A 19,776-nucleotide genomic window follows, 5' to 3' on the forward strand; every position below is an offset into this window, starting at 1 on the left:
CAAATGTTTAATTATTTGGTATATGAAATAGAAGTGTAAAAACGTCAGTATTATTCTTAATACTGTACCAGTATAATGAAGAATGATAGCTGTTAGAAAAATTTATGTTAAAATGATACCTACAGGATATCTTGTCTCCTCACTGCACTTGAATTTCAGTGATAAAGTGTTGTGATTTATTTAATTTTAATTTTCTCAGACCAGTTATTGCTGAGGCCTCTTCATTTTGAATAAAATAGCAAGATTGTTTAGTATACAATTTTTAAAAATGACTTTGTAGAGATTTGACACTTTGGCAAATAAATATTTTACATCAGCAAATAACAGTAGAACTCTTAACACAGTCTCTACATCTATACTAATAATAAATCTATAACCGAAATTTTTCTGGTAATTTTCGCTTTTCCAACAACATGTATAATTAATCATCCTGAAACCGAAAATCGCTTTTTTTTTAATTTTTGTTTGTATGTCTGTCTGTCTGTCTGGATGTTTGTTACCTTTTCACGCGATAATGGCTGAACAGATTTCGATGAAAATTGGAATATAAATTAAGTTCGTTGTAACTTAGATTTTAGGCTATATGACTTTCATAATACTTTATTTAAAAGGGGGCTTATAAGGGGGCCTGAAATAAATCGAAATATCTCGCTTATTATTGAGTGTGAGAGATGTTACATAACAAAAGTTTCTTTAAAAATGATTTCCGATAAGTTTTATTCCAAGCAAAATTTTGAAAGGACTGATATTTAAGGATATACTAGAGTTTTAAAATAACAATGCAATACATTTTCACCGCCGCCTCAGATTATAGCGTGGCTGTTCCGTAACTCCTATGTGCAAAATAAAAAATTTTTCAGTGGGAAGAAAAAACAGATTTATTCATTCATTCTATGGCAGTGGTACATAGGAGATCATGAATTCTTACATTTTCGAAAGAAAGAAATATAGTAACATATGGGAGATGTATTATTTGCTGTATAACTATTTAAGTTATTTAATAGAGCAAAAATCTGAAAATCGATATGTCACATAGGAGTTATTGCAGGAACGACGTCGATGGCTATAATGAAATAAAAACAAATGACTCCGTCTCTAGATGGATATAATACTGCATATGAGGACTGAGGTAAGATGAAAATAGATCTTTACGCACAAAAAACTTAATATTCTGTCTAAATATTGTATAACTAATTTAGACTAATTTAACGTCTTTCTAAACGAATTATCCTTGCACCAAAAATGGATGTTCTCTGAATCAGAGGATTATATTTTAATTATTTGTACATACATCTTGATTACACAACTTTTAACACTGTATCACTTCGGAATTTGTATGATAATAACTTTCTTGTGTTAAATATTAATTATTTGCATGTAATAACAATTAAGAAACATGTTAAAGGAATTATCATTGCACCAAATGAGCGGTCTATGGACCAAAATGATCGCATTTTAATTATTAAATACAATTTAAATTAAGTAACATATTAAACGATTTAGCCTTCTATCAAACACGAATGTTCCCTGGACCAAATGTCCTATTTTAATTATGCAATTACTTTATATTTATTTCTAAAAGCGCAGCGGAGCGCACGGATACAGTTAGTATATAATATATCTCAACGCAGTTTATCAATATTTTCTATCTGCGCTGTTAACCAAATTACTAGAACATTGGTTTCACACACAGGAGTTCAAGGTAATTCCATAGAGTCCGACAGACATTTCTGATACACAGAGAAACAAAGTAGATTTTCGCGGGATGTTCCCTTTTACCTTATCATTCCATAAAATATCCATAATAGTAGTAATAATAATAATAACAATAACAACAAAGTAATAAATAATCCAAGGTGTTGCATGTTTACATGTTTACACGTGATGTTTCACATTGTGGCATCTAAGACAGGAAATTATCTATTTGCCTAGTACACTACTCTTAGTGGAATCACTTGCATCAGTAATGATAATGTGTCCATTATCATCATCTCAGCCCATAATGGCTGTAGTATTGACCAGCCTCCTATAGTGCACCTTGGGCAACAACTCTGTTGGTACAAGTAAATTGGTCTACACAATGGCTTCATATGGATGAATGACGCACAGTCAAGTACCCGCCATTAAGGGGGAAAAAATATAAAAATTAAGGATCTACTGTTCGAAAAGAAAAATAGTTTTCTATTTTTCCAAAAATGTTATGGCTGAGAAAATGAATACTGATTACAGCTATTACATAATGCATTTTTAGAAGTGTGACTGGTAATGAGACATTAACATCTTCAAAATCAAGTAGGTATACTTTACTATCTATTGCACTAGACACCACCGAAACATATCTCAGAATAAAGTAAATTTAAATTTCAATATCTCGAGAATACACATAGAATGACAAAATTTTTATACATTACCGGTACTAATAGTATAGATGGAGTAATACTGAAGACTGAAACGTAATCATTGGAGCAATTATGTACTATTATCTATTTGAAAATGTGTTATTTTCATGAGAAATGCAGCATTACCAGTCAATAAAGCTTGTTGGAAGGAAGATGACATTGCTATGACAAGTAAAAAGAGGAGCGTGTATTTAAATACACAGAGTCACTATAATTATGAAAGTACAGATTTATTTTTATGGTAAGTATGTATTCATTTTGTTATGTCACCATGCAACTAAAAGTAACGTAATTATATTAGAATAATACACCAGTGAATTTGTCTTATTCTCTGCATTGCATTTGTGATAAAATCATTGTGCGATTTTCTTTATGTAACCTCTATATTCTTGCCGAAGAATGTTTCATAATATTGCTGAAATTGCTATGATTTTTCTTGAAATAATCATTTAAAACAATATCAAATGTATGCAAAATCATTGACCAGGATATAATAAAAAATAGCGTACACAACTTTTTTTAATGTTTCAGAATGTTATATTATGTATTATGCATTCTGAATGTTTAATTCTTTGGTCGACGGGAAAAGGCACATAAGTAAAAAAAAGTCGATTTTTCTGTTGTACCTAATCACATAAGTCTAGTATTTTTTTTTAATTTTTGAAATAATAAAATTTATTGTATTTTAAATTGAAAAGAGTCTTACTTTAACCACCATACATGCATTTCATTATTATACTTATATTCAGTTAAGAGTAAATTAAAGAAAAAAGTCTCTCCTGAAAAATTAATTTTTTTTTACTTATGTGCCTTTTTCTGCTGACCAAAGAATTTAGACTCTAGTTTGGCTTGGCTTTTGGAAGGCTTTACCCGGAATGAGCCACTGCACTTAGGTTTTCTTTGGTCCTTTGTATGCTTCGACATATGCGATTATTGTCCAAGATGTTTGACAGGTGGCCAGAGTGACATTCGTGATCCGATGCTGACAGGTGGACAATCCTGTCTCAACCCTGACAGAGTCAGATTCCATACTCAGACCAGCTCCAAGCCCTTCCAATATCAGCATGAGAAATGCGCCATATCCCAAGATTTCACCACAGCGTATTTGTAACTATTGCAGGTGATAGACTGAAATGAGGAGAAGTTGGAGAGAGGTGGTAGAATAATTAGACGAATGGGAGTACCCCGAGAAAAACCCTCCGCAACGTTGTCTTTGTATACAACAAATTATATCATGACCTAGCTGGGGATTGAACCTGGGCGATCTGGATAGAAGACAAGCATACTTGAACCACAGATAGCTATCCTAAATTCAGATCCTAATTATAATGTTAAAAAGATTAGTCTGTGATGTGACAGCCTGTGGAGGGTCAAAGCTGACCAGTCAACTGCTGGCCTCACATAACCTACTAAGCAAAGGTGAACAATCAAGCCACTGGTATGGGGATAATGTGTTGTCGTCAGAATAATGTCCCTAACCATTATAGCTCCTCAAATTCTTCATCATGCTGGGTGAGCACCAGTCCCATATGTAAACGGAAATTTTTATAAGTAAATTTCTTCTCTCATAAGAATCGAACAGTGCTCATTCAGACTATAGGTCTATAGCGCAGGACAGTTACAGCATTAAAGGTGAAAGAAGTTTGTTTCGCCATTTTTTTAAGTGTGTAATACATTGTTTTTTTATTTCTTTCTCTTAAGTGGCACTTACACCTTCAACTTTACTGTGAGCTTTCCTTATGTACCTTGCGCTATACTGTATATTCTTGCTAGGACCAATGCCTGAAATAATAAGATAGACAAGACAAGACTATTGGATTCACACAATCCCTATGGAAGGTAGTTAAATTTCTTGTCAATACAAGCAACAGTTTCTTTTGTTGTGATTAGAATAGACGTTTCTCTGTTCCTCTGTATATATATATAGTGAGTATTTATGTTTTTTTTATATGTACTCACTGACTTTGCCTAATAAGTGTGGAGTATGTTTGCAGAGAATTTTAATTTTTCAGCTGGCTGTTATTCCTCTTAAACTCTGAGGGGTAGTCAAAACTGGGTCAGATGCCAAAAAGTATAATAGAGCATTTATTACCTCAAAAGTAATCTCCAAAACTGTTTATATATTTATCCCACTGCGAGACAAGATGATCAATCCCATTCTTGAAAAAGCTTGTGGGCTGTCTACTGAACCAGTTTTTTATTCAGCCACACACGTCTTCGTCCAATGCAAAACAAAGTCCACGAATGTCTTTCTTCAACTCTCCAAAAATGTGAAAATCGCATGGGGAGAGATCTGGTCTGCAGGGTGGGTGTTGAAAAGTTTCCCAACCAAATCTCTGAATCGTATTCCTCACGGAGTTGGCAGTATGTGGGCGGGCATCAGTGGCGTATACTGGTTAAAGGGTTTGGGCTACCACTGACCCTATTATTACACAAAATATATTTTAAAATCCCTATAATAAAATTCCTTACATATTTATGTGAATTCCAGACGTCTTGATTGGGACGAAAATACGTTGATGACTTCGTCCTAGAAATTACAGTTGGGCCACTTGCAAAGTTTCTGTAGAAATGACTTTTCAATGGATATTAGTGCCAAGCCGGATAAACGTTCTTGCGTATGAGTTGATCTACAGTAGGATTTTATTCTCTTCAACGCAGAAAATGTTCTTTCTACCGATGCTGACGTAGCTGGTATTGTCACAATAATTAATGTTGCCAATTTAAGGACTTCAGGAATAACTTGGTTCAGCTGGTTTTCATATATGGCAGATAATATTTCATGGATAGGTTTGTTCGAAAAATCAAAGACTTCTGCTGAATATATTACACTTAATTCATTTTTCAAACGTACTTGATCAAAGTGACTGTTATAGGACTGAAATAATTTGTTTAGTGCCTCATTCGGAAAGTTTTCTCTATAAGCAGAAAATTTTTGAGAATCTAGAAGATGTGTGAACTGAAGCTTTCCATAATCAGAAAATCTGTCAGTAATTTCCATGTGCATACGATCTAGTATGCTGTAGTACAGCTGCCTGTATTTCAATTCATCATCTCCTTTTCTTCGCTTTAATGGTGGTTCCATTGTATTGGCTGAAGAATTTTCATTTTCCATATTACTCCATATGGACGGAAACCCACTACGTCTGAACTCGGATATAGTATTTTTTTTTTTTAACTTTGATACCTCTTGCAAGTAGTATGCTATGTCTAGAGTTTCTTGTTCATAAATTCCTTGAGTTTTCTGATCTTTTAGGAGATGATGAGAAAAATGCATCTAAACCCGACAGTGTTTTGAAAAAAATGCGGCATTCTGGAATGGATGAAGTAGTTTGTTGCAAAACTAAATTGAGAACATGGCTGTAACAATGGACAAATAGTGCTTGAGGATACTTTTCTTGAACTTTTGTTTTTAAGCCATTAATATTTCCCGCCATAACTGAAGCACCATCGTATGTCTGTGCAATTAACTTATTGCCGACATTGTATTCTGCTATAACACCTTCCACATCCTGAAACAAAGCAGCAGCAGTTTTGTCCGAACTGACATTTGTGAATCCTATAAACCGTTCTTGAACATTGGCAGTACTGTCGACGTATCTTAAAACAGTGGACAATTGACTCTGATTAGAGCAGTAACTTGTTTCATCAACAACAATGGCCACAAAAGGTTTTATGTTCTTTATCATAACCCCACTTATAGCAAATATTAAGTCATTCTGAATTGCGAGAGAAGTACCACGAAATACTGTTGAACTCTCAAGATGATTGGCCACTAAATGGTCAAATTCACTTAAGGAACTTAAATATTCAATATAATTTCCTATATTGTCTGATTTCACACTCTCGTTATGACCCCGAAAAGCCAATTCTTGTTTTCCTAGAAAGCAGACTGCGTTAATAAGACGCAGTAAAATCTCCCGATTTTTTTTTTTCACAAGAGCATTGTGTCAGTTGATGTGTAGAGCTTTTTGCTTATCTAGCTGTAAATCAATTCTTGTCTTCCCAAAGTTTGCAAAGTTCATGCTACTACAAATATGAGCTCTTGATTTGTCGTATTCTAGGACTGCCGTTCGAAGGGAGTTCATATTAGAAAACCCCTCTTTTGACCACACATTAGTTTCGCGGCTAAATAACAAACATGGCCAGCAAAATAGTTTAGACAGTTTAGAAGTACCACACAACCAATTCCACTTACCATATGATGTTGAAGTGAAATGGCGTGTGTACTCACGCTGTTTTTCTTTTACGTCCATGGACAAATTTAACTCAGGAGTTGGTCTTTCCATTTTCACAATTTCAACTTTCTCGTTGTTATGTACGACGGTTAAAAGGCACTTTTAATAAACCTTCTATTACACAGTCATTTTCAACACAAACCTCTCCAGAAACTTGTTCTGCCATATTTTTCACAATATCACTTAATTGGGAAATTAAAAACTTAATAATTCACAATTAATATAACTTTTAGACACTCGAACAAATCACAGATTTAAAATAATGCACTGCAAGAACACAATCACATTCAATTGCTAGCGTACTAAGTGTATTGCTGCTTCGCGCCTGCAAAGAAACCGATCACGAGAGCGGCAACTCGCCCGGCCTCCAGTGCACGATGGAAACAAACGTAAGGGAGCGGGAGGGACGGACAGTTGTGCGAAGGACAGCGTGAGCGAAACGGTCACAGGCTACCTCACGTAGCAAGCGGTTTCTCCAGCGATGCCGCCTTGACAACTTGTTTCTTTTCGAGAGCAGAGAGCGCATATAAATCTAACAATTACTTTAATTTTAATTACTATGGTAAAACTAATAATACAAAATTATTACATTATGTTATATTATAAACTTTTTTTTTTGTAATTTCCTTGGGCTACCGCCGGTAGCCCCGGTAGTCCGCAAAATACGCCCCTGGCGGGCATTATCTTGAAGAAGGATAATGCCATTCGATAGCATTCCAGGGCATTCTGACTTAATGGCACGTCTCAGTTTCTGTAACGTTTCTTGATAACGCTGTTCATTGATTGTGGCCCCATGCTCGAGAAATTCAACAAGCAGAAAATCCCTAGAATCGAAGAAGATTGTCAACATGACTTTACCGGGACTTGTGTGTATTGCTATGGACTTTTTCGGTGGGGGAGAATCCATGTGTTTCCATTGTTGGCTCTGCCATTCAAATGGTGACGGGACAGAAATGCATACTCTTCCTCGCTGCAAGTGACCAGTGAAGCAGCCATTCTGTTCGTTTTTTGTTCCTCCGCCAACTAATGTGAAACCTACTGTGCACATATTTTTCGGTAATGCAGATGCTTTGTAGCAATGACATGTACGGAACTGTGACTTATTCCCACCAAACGATGAAGTTCTTGTGCAGTGACCTGTCGATTTCCCCATGTAAGACCATCAACCTCAGCAATAACAGCAGGAGTGATGGCACGATGAGCCTGTTCTGAGTGAACACCGTCTTGCTCGGCCCTCTCGGAATCTTTTGTGCCATTCCAGTACATGCGAACATGACATGCTGTGTTCGCCGTAAACAGCAGACATGCGATGATGGATTTCGCGTCCTCTTACTCCTTCAGCAGTCAAAAGTCGCACTACACATCACTGTTCTTTACCTGCACCATTAGTGATGTTGGACGAACACACGTACCTCTACCCTCACTTCCAGCACAATAAACAAACGACTAGAATGTAAGCAGAGTTGTAATTGTGCTTTTGCGAGTCGCCACCAGATGTCAAATTCCAGTGGTGCCAACTTGCCCGCTGTGAGAAATACACATGGTGACCGTTTTCATTTGACTGCTCCTCATAAATAATTTTATTAAAGAATAGAGAAAGAAACTGGAAGTGTACAAAACAAAAAGCATAAGAGGAGGCAATTCGTTTTGACCCAGGAAACTAAATGATATAACACTAGATGCAGAAGTTTTTAAAAATAAAGCTATGCATTTTTATTTTGTAATGTAAATAACAATTAATAGTAATGATGTATGACTGCCTAAGTGATTGCTTTCCGACTATTTTCCTGTTATATGACAGAAGTTGGTAGTAGTTATGTAACACAGTCTGATCACGTTTGAATCTTGCAGAAGACAATACTGACCATTCAGTTCCTGTTAATCTGAAGTGATCATTGAGTAAGGTTCCCTGTTTTGACAAGGGTTTTATGTATTACTTATGCATAAATTACATTTACAGGGTTGAACTGCAAACTGCTTACAACTTTTCTAAATAATATCTTAGATGATTTATACACTTATCCTATCGTGGCCAAAGTTGGAAGGAGAAGAAATGTCAGAGGGAAGTGGAATAGAGAGAGGAGTATGACAAGGATGCTGTTTATCACCTACCCTGTTCAACATATACTTGGAGGATTTAGTGAAGAACTTTTTCAGAACATGGATGGGATGATAGTAGGAGAAAGAAGAATAAAATACATAAGATTTGCTGATGTAATGGCGTCAGAATAGGAGATGATTAAGAGATATGCTACTGAAGCTGAATAATAGCTGTGAACAGTGTGGGATGGAGATAAATGTAAACAAGACGAAGACCATGGTAGTTATCAGAAGAAAAATAAAGAAGGTAAATGTGTGAAATCGAAATGAGGCAGTAGAATAAGTGGCCAGCTTCATTTACTCAGGGTGTACTGTAAAAACTAACATAAGCTACTGCCAGAAAGGATACCAATGGCAAAGGAAGCTTTTAATAGAAAAAGGAGCATCTTCTGCGGATATGTGGAAAAGGAACTAAGGAAGAGACTAGTGAAGTGTTTAGTGAGGAGTATGGCATTGTATAGATCAGAAACATAGATATTATGATGAAGTGAAGAGAAACTTCTATAGAAGCATTTGAAATGTGGAGAAAAAGGAAGTGTGTGAAATGGACAGACAGAATAAGAAATGAAGCTGTGCTAGAAAGAGTGGGAGAAGAAAGAATGATTCTGAAACTGATCAGGAGGAGGAAAAGGAATTGACTGCGTCACTGGCTAAGAAGAAACTGCCTACTGAAGGATGCACTGGAAGGAATAGTGACTGGATGAAAAGTTCGGGGCAGAAAAAGATATCAGATGATGACAACATTAAGGTATATGGATCCTATGTGGAGACTAAGAGGAAGGCGGAAAAGAGGGAAGATTGTAGAATGCTGGGTTTACAATGAATGACCTGCAATTAGACAGAAAATTATGAATGAATGAACCATCGTGGCACAAGATTGAAGATCACCTCTCTGTAGAAATCCAGCTGTTGATATTCCAAACAATTCTGGACAACATACTGTAGAGTTGCATCATTCAGAAACAATCTTTCTCCAAGATGTTTCTTCAGTGGCCCAAACAAATTAAAATCGGTTGGTGCTAAATTCCAGCATCATAATGTTCCAGTGAAAGGACTGCAAAGTTCCTGAGTTTGGTTGCAGTGTGAGGTCTGGTATTATTGTGAAGGAATTAACACCTCTGGATAGAAGACCAGACTTCTTCCTGCTAGTTGCTGCCTTTAATCATCATAATATACTTGTCAGCTTTGATTGTTATTCCAGTCTTAATAAACTCAAGGTGATGTGGCATTGGATCATGAACCGTGTGTACACAGGAAAAATTGATTTCCTCTAGCATGCAAAGAACTGTTATTGAGGGAACCTTACTTAACGATTAACCTTTGTAGTAATAGTCATAAAATTCATTAACCCTGGAATAAAATATAGTAGATAGCGAAGCAGATTAGATTATTTCTCAGCACTTCAGGCAAATGCCTTCATTGTGGCTATCAACAACAAAGGGCAGTACCAATTAAACAGTTCTTACATTTTAATCAATTTCAGAAACTTAAATCGCTTTTGAATATATTATACCAAACAATAGTGAGGCTTAATGAATCACGTTCAAAGATTAGCCTACATTGCAAGTAATCTCTTTTTCTAGCTCACAAACTTTGCACATAGGGTTTCTGTTGGACAGTCGCAGTCTGTGCATGTCATATATACGAGTTCTCATATGTTCTGTAAAATAGGGAACATCCCTTTTTTTTTTTCTTCGATAATTTGTCCCTTGTCCCGAATGAGATCTTTGGAATATTGTTTTGTCCCTATTTAAAAATTAGTGACTGACTATGTTCTTTTTATAAATATAACTCTCCATCACTGTTGGTGACACTGGAATTCGCTACACTTATAGCATTGGACGTGACACTGAATGTAGGCTATACAATGTTCTTAAAACAATGCATAATATGAAGCAGACTGCTATTAGATCGAACATGTTGAATCTCACTTTTTGATGACATCATATTGTGAAAAATGTTCTCAATTCCAAAGGAGATAGTGAATTTATTGAAGGAAACGCTTAAATAAAAAAAGAGAGAGTTCATTATGTCACTTAAAGAACTCTATCACTTTTTTTTTAATTTGGAAGCTTTTTAACACTTATGTTTACCCTGGTACAAATGCAAGTGTTGAAAAATTGCTCTCCCTCATGAACTCACTATGGACTGATGAGAAAAACAAGTTACATATAAAGACAATAAAATCGGTGCTTATTGTGAAATCATTTTTCACTGAGGATTGTGTTAATGCTTCTGAGTAAGAAATACTTCATTCTTCAGAAACGTATTGTATGAGTGGTTCTGATATTAATGAATTTTAAATACTATTATAGTCACAATCATGCCATGGCATGAAAGAAAAATTTCGCAACCTCGAGCGGGAATCGAACCTGCGACTTCCTGTTTTCCGGTCAGGCGCTCTACCACTGAGCTATCGAGTTCGTCTCCCGCCAAAGCCTTGGAATTATCCTTTCATACTGGCGACATTTGTAAAGTTTCTTTCAACCCATAAGCAGTGCTGACTAGATCAGACGCTATGGACAGTACTCTATAACAGAGTCGCCAGTATGAAAGGATAATTCCAAGCCTTTGGCGTGAGACGAACTCGATAGCTCAGTGGTAGAGCGCCTGACCGGAGAACAGGAAGTCGCAGGTTCGATTCCTGCTCGAGGTTGTGAAATTTTTCTTTCATGCCATGGCATGATTGTGACTATAATAGTATTTAAAATTCACTAATATGTCACATCAACGGACGTGTATACGTCACCAAACATCGTAAGATGAAGATTACATTTGTAAAGGTTCTGATATTATATTTTAGGTGAACATATTATTTTGTAAGGAGTACGTTTTCACTTCATTTTGTTCAATTTACTCTTGAAGAAGAGGAGATTAGTTACCCTATGGTGCCATGTTAAATTTGCTTATTTAATGACCCATTAGACAAGTGAAGTGCTTTATGTGGAGTGTGGCATTGTATAACAGAAACATGGACATTACAAAGAAGTAAAGAGAAGTGAATAGAAGCATCTGAAATGTGAATATGGAGAATGAAGCATGTGAAATGGACAAACAGAATAAGAAATGAAGCTGTGTTGGTAAGAATGGGTGAAGAAAGTATGAAGCTGAAACTGATCAGGAGGAGAAAAAGGAATTGGTTAGGTAACTGGTTGAGAAGAAACTGCCTACTGAAAGATGCATGTACTACAAGAAATGGTGAGTGAGAGAAGAGTTTGGAGCGGTAGAAGATATCAGATGATAGACGGCATTAAGATATATGGATCATATGCGGAAACAAAAATGAAGGCAGAAAATAGGAAAAATTGTAGAATGCTGAGTTTGCAGTGGAAGACCAGCCCTTGGGCAGAAAACTATGAATGAATGAATAGCTCAGGAACTACTACAAATATGCTGAATTTTTCACAGTGTAATATATAGGATTTATAAGCAAACTGGCTCAGATTTGTAGAAATATATGTTGTAAAAAATTTTGCTTTTGTAATTAAAGTTGATATTATTTTGATTATTTTTATGGTAAATATTTTTTATGATCAAACTAACAGAGACAAACGTCATTTAATGTGTCTCCATTTCGTTATTGTATTTTTGTCGACATTTTTAAAATTTCATCCTTCTATCGTTTATAGTCCCTGAAAAAAATGGGCATTTACGTAAAAATAACTAAATAAAATCAACGTTATTTTAAAAATTCAAACCTTTTTTTACAATTTGTATTTCTTGATAAATCTGCGACAGTTTACTTAGAAACCTGGTATCTTTATCGTGTAAAAATTTAATTATATCTTCAGCAGTTCCTGAGATAATGGGTCATTAAATAAGCAAATTTGACATTGGCTCGTTGGCAGTAAAGAGTACTTAATTTCCTCTTAAGTAATACTTTATTTTCAATAGTAGTATTTAATTTGATTTAATTGTATTTTTATCTGTTCGAGAATAACATGGATATAAGTGCGATGGAAATATACACCAAAGCTCAATTTTTTAATCATTACTGAGTGTCCCGTATTTTTTTCTGATGTTTCTGGTAACCCGAGATATATAAGTTTCACCATCAGACTCAGTCCTCATGTCGGATCTCTCATTAGCTTAGATACCAATAATATTATCGATTGTTTTCTTACCTGGTTTCCCTTAACTTTAATTAGTTCTTTGGTGCGATCTACTATGTAGAAATACTCGTCATCGTCATAATAGGCTACATCTCCTGTGTGCAGCCATCCTTCTGAATCGAGTGTTTCCTGAGTTGCCTCCTCGTTGTTCAAGTAACCAAGCATTATCTGTATATAAATAACATATAGAATGAAACTGTTGCCTTCTTTTATAAAATGTGACTGGTATTATTAAATTAATAATTTTCTATTATCAGAAATACCACTATACGTTTGATTGCATTGTGTGATGACAGTATTATTGTTAAGAAAATATGATATTACTGTTGGAAAGGCAATTCTTCAAATAACAACAATACTACACCACAACAATGCTGAGCTCACGTCATTAGTCAAAATGGTGCTGAACATACAACAGCAAATTACAGTTGCAGTGTGGGCAATAATGTATAGTATTGATCATAAAGCCATAAGACTAGTGAGACATGTCCACGAACTTAACGAGGACAGTCCTGATAAGCAGATGGAATTGTGTGAATTTGTTGTAAGGGAATCTGCAAATGAACATTGATTAAGAAAATGACACTTTTCTGACGAAGTTGTTTTCCATGTGAATGGACATGTTAATCGACACAACTGTCATTATTATGCTAGAGAGAATCCTCAAGTTATTGAAGGGACACGTTTAAGATGCGGAAAAGTTACAGTACAGTTTACGCTTATGATTGGATGGGAAGGATTGATAGGAATGCGAATCTTGGATGAGACTATTAATGCTAATCAGTATTGTGATATCCTTAATGAAATTGTAGTGCCAGTGATGCAAAGTGCTGAACACAAACATTGCTTATTCCAGCAGGATGGTGTGCTCCCTCACTATGCCATTGTGGCGAGGGAAATTTTGAATCATGATATGCTGAACAGGTGGGTGGGAAGAAGAGGATCGACAGAATGGCCAGCCCATTCCCCTGATCTCACAGCCTGTGACTACTGGTTGTGGGGTTATTTGAAGGAGAAAGTTTATACTCGGAAACAGCAAGATGTCGACATACTGAAAATAGCAATTAAAGAAGAAATTCATGCTATTCCAATGAACATATATCATCAATGATTGACTTCCCAAAATGTTGCTAATTATGCTTGGATGTGAATGGTGGACAGTTTGAGGCAATAAAATGATTTGGTTAATATTGTTTTAAGTGACTTATTTAATTTGAAGAATTGCCTTTCCAATGGTAATATTATATTTCCAGTAACAAAAATACTGTCACCACACAACGCAATCAAACATATAGCCATATTCTGATACACTCTATATAAATAATCTGATTATATAGTCTCACCTGTGGTCCTCTAACCCAAAGTTCTCCTGACTGATGAGGGCCTAATGATTCTCCCGTTGTTAGATCTACCACTTTGGCTTGTGTCAAAGGAACTAGCTGTCCACATGACCCTGTTTTGCTTCGAGGTATATGTTTTGGTGCAAAGAGGGTTACAGGTGAGGACTCTGTCATGCCATAACCTGTAATATAAATGCATTGAAAACTTGTAACTGTACAGTTTTTTCTGTATTTGCTACAGCTAGTAAGTCATTTAAGGAGCGAATATAGTTAAATAGTAGGTACCGGTATGTGAAAAATGCATTACATCAAATTTAATGCTCTTTTATGGCTTTGTTACTTGCTGTGACGTCATTTTTAAAACTCTGCTACACAGGGTTTTTAAATTACACTAAACTGTGATTGCAATTTCTCGTAATTTTATTTATTTATTTTTTGCTTTACTCCATACAAAAAGTTACATATCTTCGGAACTATTAAAACTACGTGCATGATATTTGGTACACGCATTCTGTAGGCTATTAAGAAACATTTCTCAGGAATAGAAATTAGTTTTATTTGTAAGTTTATCATTGGTTTGTATTCTCTCCGCGAATAAATTGTATTTTATTTTTTAAGTTAACCTTTGCTTTGTATTCTGGATTCTAGTAGTCAGCTGTAGATGTCGGCCAGATGTCCCAAATAGTGGAAATAGTAGTCCATGTTTCTATAAAATACCTCTAAAATTTATTCTTGAAATGTAGCTAATTGTTTATCTTAAAATTTTGAAAGTCAGTATCAAAATTGTGCCTCAGTCATTTTAAAAAACGTGCTTTTAGGAGTAAAATGTTTTAGAATTTTGAATGTATCTTTTAATATGGCAGAGATATATGCATTTTAGTGAATTACTATATATTGGTACCAGTACCGGTATTTTTTTTTTTATTATCTATTTATTTTTTTTTTGTCAAAATTTGGGCACAAATTGTTTTAACTAATCTCGAATTTAGTTGTTCCAGTAATGATATTTCTTACTTACTTATTTACTTACTGGCTTTTAAGGAACCCAGAGGTTCATTGCTGCTCTCACATAAGCCCGCCATTGGTCCCTATCCTGAGCAAGATTAATCCAGTCTCTACCATCATATCCTACCTCCCTCAAGTCCATTTTAATATTATCTTCCCATCTAGGTCTCGGCCTCCCCAAAGGTCTTTTTCCCTCCAGCCTCCCAACTAACACTCTATATGCACTATATGCACTCTATATGATATTTCTACATACAAAAAATGAAAATTGTGCATTAATTAGAAAAAAAAACATTTCAAACTTCAGTATCTCCTCCCCTTAAACTGACATGACAGCCCATATAGTTACATTCAATGAAGTATTTCAAACTGGTTTTATGTTAATGAATGCAATATAAGCTGAAATATTGATTTTCCTTTTTCAGGAGTAGATATATCGATATAAACATAACTTATTCATATGGCGCCTCTTAGTGTCATATCATAGTGGAGGTTTAGATTAGTTTGTAACCTAACTGCGATGCATCATGTGACATATAGACTACTTTACCTTTACATGAATGATGATGAAGATGACTTAATGAAGAAATTGTAAAACTTTGACAGAAATCATGGGAGTATCACGAGAATACCTGTCACAACCTTGTCTATGATCACAGCAAATTCCATTTTCTCTTGGCGGGATTTGAATTCAGGCCTACAGCATGGGTAGTCAACACAGAAATGGTTCGGCTAGTGGTGCGCCATTTATTATTGAAATATTTATTTATCCGTTTCTCTGAAGTCTGATTTTAACATTGTCACCATTTACATTACTTTCCCACTTCTGAAATGTTATATCATCTGGCAGTTTTGGATTTGAACTTCACCATAATCCTCATTCTGAGGTAAAGAGTATTAGGACCATGCACCAAGGTATTCATTAATAATTGTAGTCGAGTTTTACACTAAGTGTTACTTACTTCGAAGACTTGTTTTGTTATTTAAGTAATTTTATGAAGGACGACCGTATGCATTATTTTTAATGGGTTTGACTTTTGAGAACTGGATCTGGAATGGATTCTTGCACTCAGGCTCACATTGGCCAATTGTGCGCCCTGTATATGCGTTGATTGCCTGACAGGTGGCCTGGATGGCATATGTGAATCTGATGTTGACAGGTAGGCCATCCTGTCTTAGTCCTGAAAGAGCCTATCTCTAGACGAGTACCTGATAAGCCCCAGGACCCAGAGCTCTAAGCCCTTCCTGTATCAGCATCGGAAAATCCATACTATGCTCTAAGACTTAATGGTAGATTTATAGATTGAAACGGGAATAGCCAGAGAAAAGCTTTCTGCAATGTTTGCTTTGTCCATCACGGCCTGGCCCAAGATCGAACCCGGGCTGCCTGATTATAAAACAAGAGCGCCATCTATTTTGAATGACACTTCTGTTTTATAATGATGATTTGGCCATCCCGTTGCACAGCTGTCCAAAACGTGAATGTAGCAGGACAAAAGTCATTTTCGTCACTTGAAAAAGTAAACACACATTTAATTTGCCACTACAACTAAAAGCTATGGATTTTGGGTATTGCCATTTTTATCTTGCGTAAATGTTTTAGGAACTATGAAGACTGTACTAAGTACAATTTGTGGATATGTTCGGAAATACTTTTTTTTAGTATGTTTAAAGTTCTCGAATAAAACATTTTCTAATTGCAATTATCTAGTACTGGTAAATTAATGAACATTACAATATTAATATTATTACAAACCTTGACGGATATTGATATTATCCCTATCGACTTTAGCTTTGAATTTGTCAATAAGGTTTTTTGTAGCTGGAGCAGCACCACAAACGACCTTCTCAATGGAAGATAGATGCTCTTTCGTCACACCAGGATGTGATGCCAAGAACAGCAAAAGGGACGGAACTAAAAACAGGATTGTTGGCTGCAACACATATTCAAATGTATATTTTAAATTGTACAGTACTGTATAATATAAAAATAAATATTATAGACAGCGAGATATATTTTCACAGCCCATGTTCCATTAACTTATCAAATTTGGTAGGGATATTTTAAATGGAGATATCTATCAAACAATTAAGGATTTATTATTATGATTATGATGATGATGATGACGATGATGATGATGATGATTATTATTATTATTATTATTATTATTATTATTATTATTATTTAATTTTTTCTGTTAATAATTTAACAATAACATTGAAATTGCTGTACTATTGTGTCTCTATATGGAGTGTCTCAGAAATAAACTGACAAATTTTTATGGAATGTTATTTAATAATAATAATAATAATAAAAGCAAAAGGTTTCAATTTTCTAACTCAAATAGTTCTTGAGATATCAAATAAACATGACTTGTGATTAGGCAGTGTCTTACTCGCCGCGGAATCCGAGAACTGCTCTCCATACACTGCCTAATCACTATTAGGTTGAATTTACATGTTTTCACGTATTAAATTAAAAAGCGTAAATTATTTGAGTGAAAAGAAACAAAACATCGGGAATGTCTTTCCTACAAATAACACATGCTTTACCGTCTTTAAGCTTTTCAGAGATAGTCCAACTTTCTTTATTGGAACTGGGCTTTAACAAATTCACAGAATGATACTTGAAAAATATTTAAAATAGAATTGTAAGGTCTTCACTGGCATATGTCTTTCCTCTGTGGCTACTACCGCAATTAATTTGTCGGTCTGTTTTTTGAGACGTTCTGTATGCCTTGTAGGCCTACTTCTAAGTAAAAAGAAGCCTATCAAATCCAGACGAACACTAATACTCGGTTTCTGTGATATTTGCTCATTCTTTGAGCCATTCTAATAAAGACTTATCAAACCTACTGACACGCAGAATTCATGGATTGTGAGTAACAATATTAAATTAAGTTTTTTATATATTTTTTATTGTTTTGAAACTTACTTTTTTTTTAGTAGGTTATTTTACGACGCTTTATCAACATCTAGGTTATTTAGCGTCTGAATGAGATGAAAGTGATAATGCCGGTGAAATGAGTCCGGGGTCCAACACCGAAAGTTACTCAGCATTTGCTCATATTGGGTTGAGGGAAAACCCCGGAAAAAACCTTAACCAGGTAACTTGCCCCGACCGGGAATCGAACCCGGGCCACCTGGTTTCGCGGCTAGACATGCTAACCGTTACTCCACAGGTGTGGATTTGAAACTTACTGCCCTTGAATTTAACGTTAGGGCGAACCTTGCCAATCAGTAAGAAGAGGAATTGAGGGTGTAAGCTTACTACTGACTACCATGTACTTGTTTGACAGGATGTTCCTAACGTTCTTTGTTATCCTCCCTCAAGCCACCGTCATAGCTCGGTCGGCTAAGCCCTTTCAAATAACATATTCGCGACTCTCTTGTTACAACATTGGACATATACAATCAGGAAGCTTCAAGACCGACACTAGGCCCACTTGCTTTATATAACGACGATATTTAGCCACAAGTTCGCAAAATACGAAACACCACAAATTAAAATTTCATGTTAATCATTGCGGAAGGTGCCAAAAGCTATTGGATTCCAGTACAGCAGAAACGAGAACAATAAGAAATGTTTAATGAAATGTGGCGACATTGTTGCCTGTCGCAACTAATTTTTAATCATTCAGAAAAGTGAGAAAAATGAGAGACTTAGGAAGATATACAATATTTTTTGATGAAATTATTTTTAGTGTAGTTCTGTATTTTGCGTTCTTATATTCCTTTAGTTGAATTTGTTTTTGTCAGCCTCTGAAAACTCCTATACGGTAGCCCCACCTCGAAGTGGAGGTAGTCAGACCGTTTGAAATTTCAGCAGGAAGCTACCCTCTACTATAGCTTTCAGCCATTAAAGAACTGATGTTTTAAATCGTCAAGGATTACGCAAATTTAATTAAAATGTTAAACATTTATGTTTGATTTTCTTATTTTAGGTATTATTATTATTATTATTATTATTATTATTATTATTATTATTATTATTATTCAGCCTATTTATTTATTTTCCAATGACTAGAACTGACAATCAAGTCATTTTCTTTCTAGCTTCCCAGTACAAGCTAACAAGGTCCTCAGTCTGTTGTGCAGTTGGGTTTAAGGCCAGGCAGAACAGAAGGTGTTATTATTATTATTATTATTATTATTATTATTATTATTATTATTATTATTATTATTATTATTATTATTATTATTATTAAACTCAAAATAGAAGTGTAAATATTCAGTTTTGAGACAAATTCATTTTAATGGGTAAGGACTCTTGTAAGAGATTCAATCTGATTGTGTTTCCTTAGTGATTCCCTCGATCATAAAATAACTAGGTTTCACAAGACCTGTTGGTGAATATGTCTCAGATATAGTCACTAGATGGCAATGCATTTACTACTGGCTCATAAATTGCAATAAAATAGAAAATCTAATTAGCATTCCCAGCAGACATTCGAGGTATGACCTCGCAGTTACCGTGAAGTAAATGAAAATAAACATAAAAAAGGAAGATTTAAGTCAAAATTCCATTATTATAAGTTGTCAAAGCAAGTACCGTACCTACTTCTAAATGTATATTATTGAT

At 35.1% G+C, this 19,776-nt stretch overlaps 1 protein-coding gene across 1 annotated transcript in view; it reads right to left on the minus strand.

Annotated features, from left to right (window-relative positions):
* Positions 1 to 19,776, minus strand: part of LOC138703334 (uncharacterized) — a 179,296-nt gene that overhangs the window by 29,768 nt on the left and 129,752 nt on the right. Inside the window, exons 5-7 of the mRNA XM_069831132.1 lie at positions 16,951 to 17,128; positions 14,193 to 14,371; positions 12,862 to 13,017 (exon numbers count right to left, since the gene is read on the minus strand). Coding sequence (XP_069687233.1) covers positions 12,862 to 13,017; positions 14,193 to 14,371; positions 16,951 to 17,128 — 513 coding nt within the window. The remainder of the gene's footprint in view (positions 1 to 12,861; positions 13,018 to 14,192; positions 14,372 to 16,950; positions 17,129 to 19,776) is intronic.

The sequence above is a fragment of the Periplaneta americana genome, chromosome 7, assembly GCF_040183065.1.
Source record: "Periplaneta americana isolate PAMFEO1 chromosome 7, P.americana_PAMFEO1_priV1, whole genome shotgun sequence".
Taxonomy (NCBI): domain Eukaryota; kingdom Metazoa; phylum Arthropoda; class Insecta; order Blattodea; family Blattidae; genus Periplaneta; species Periplaneta americana.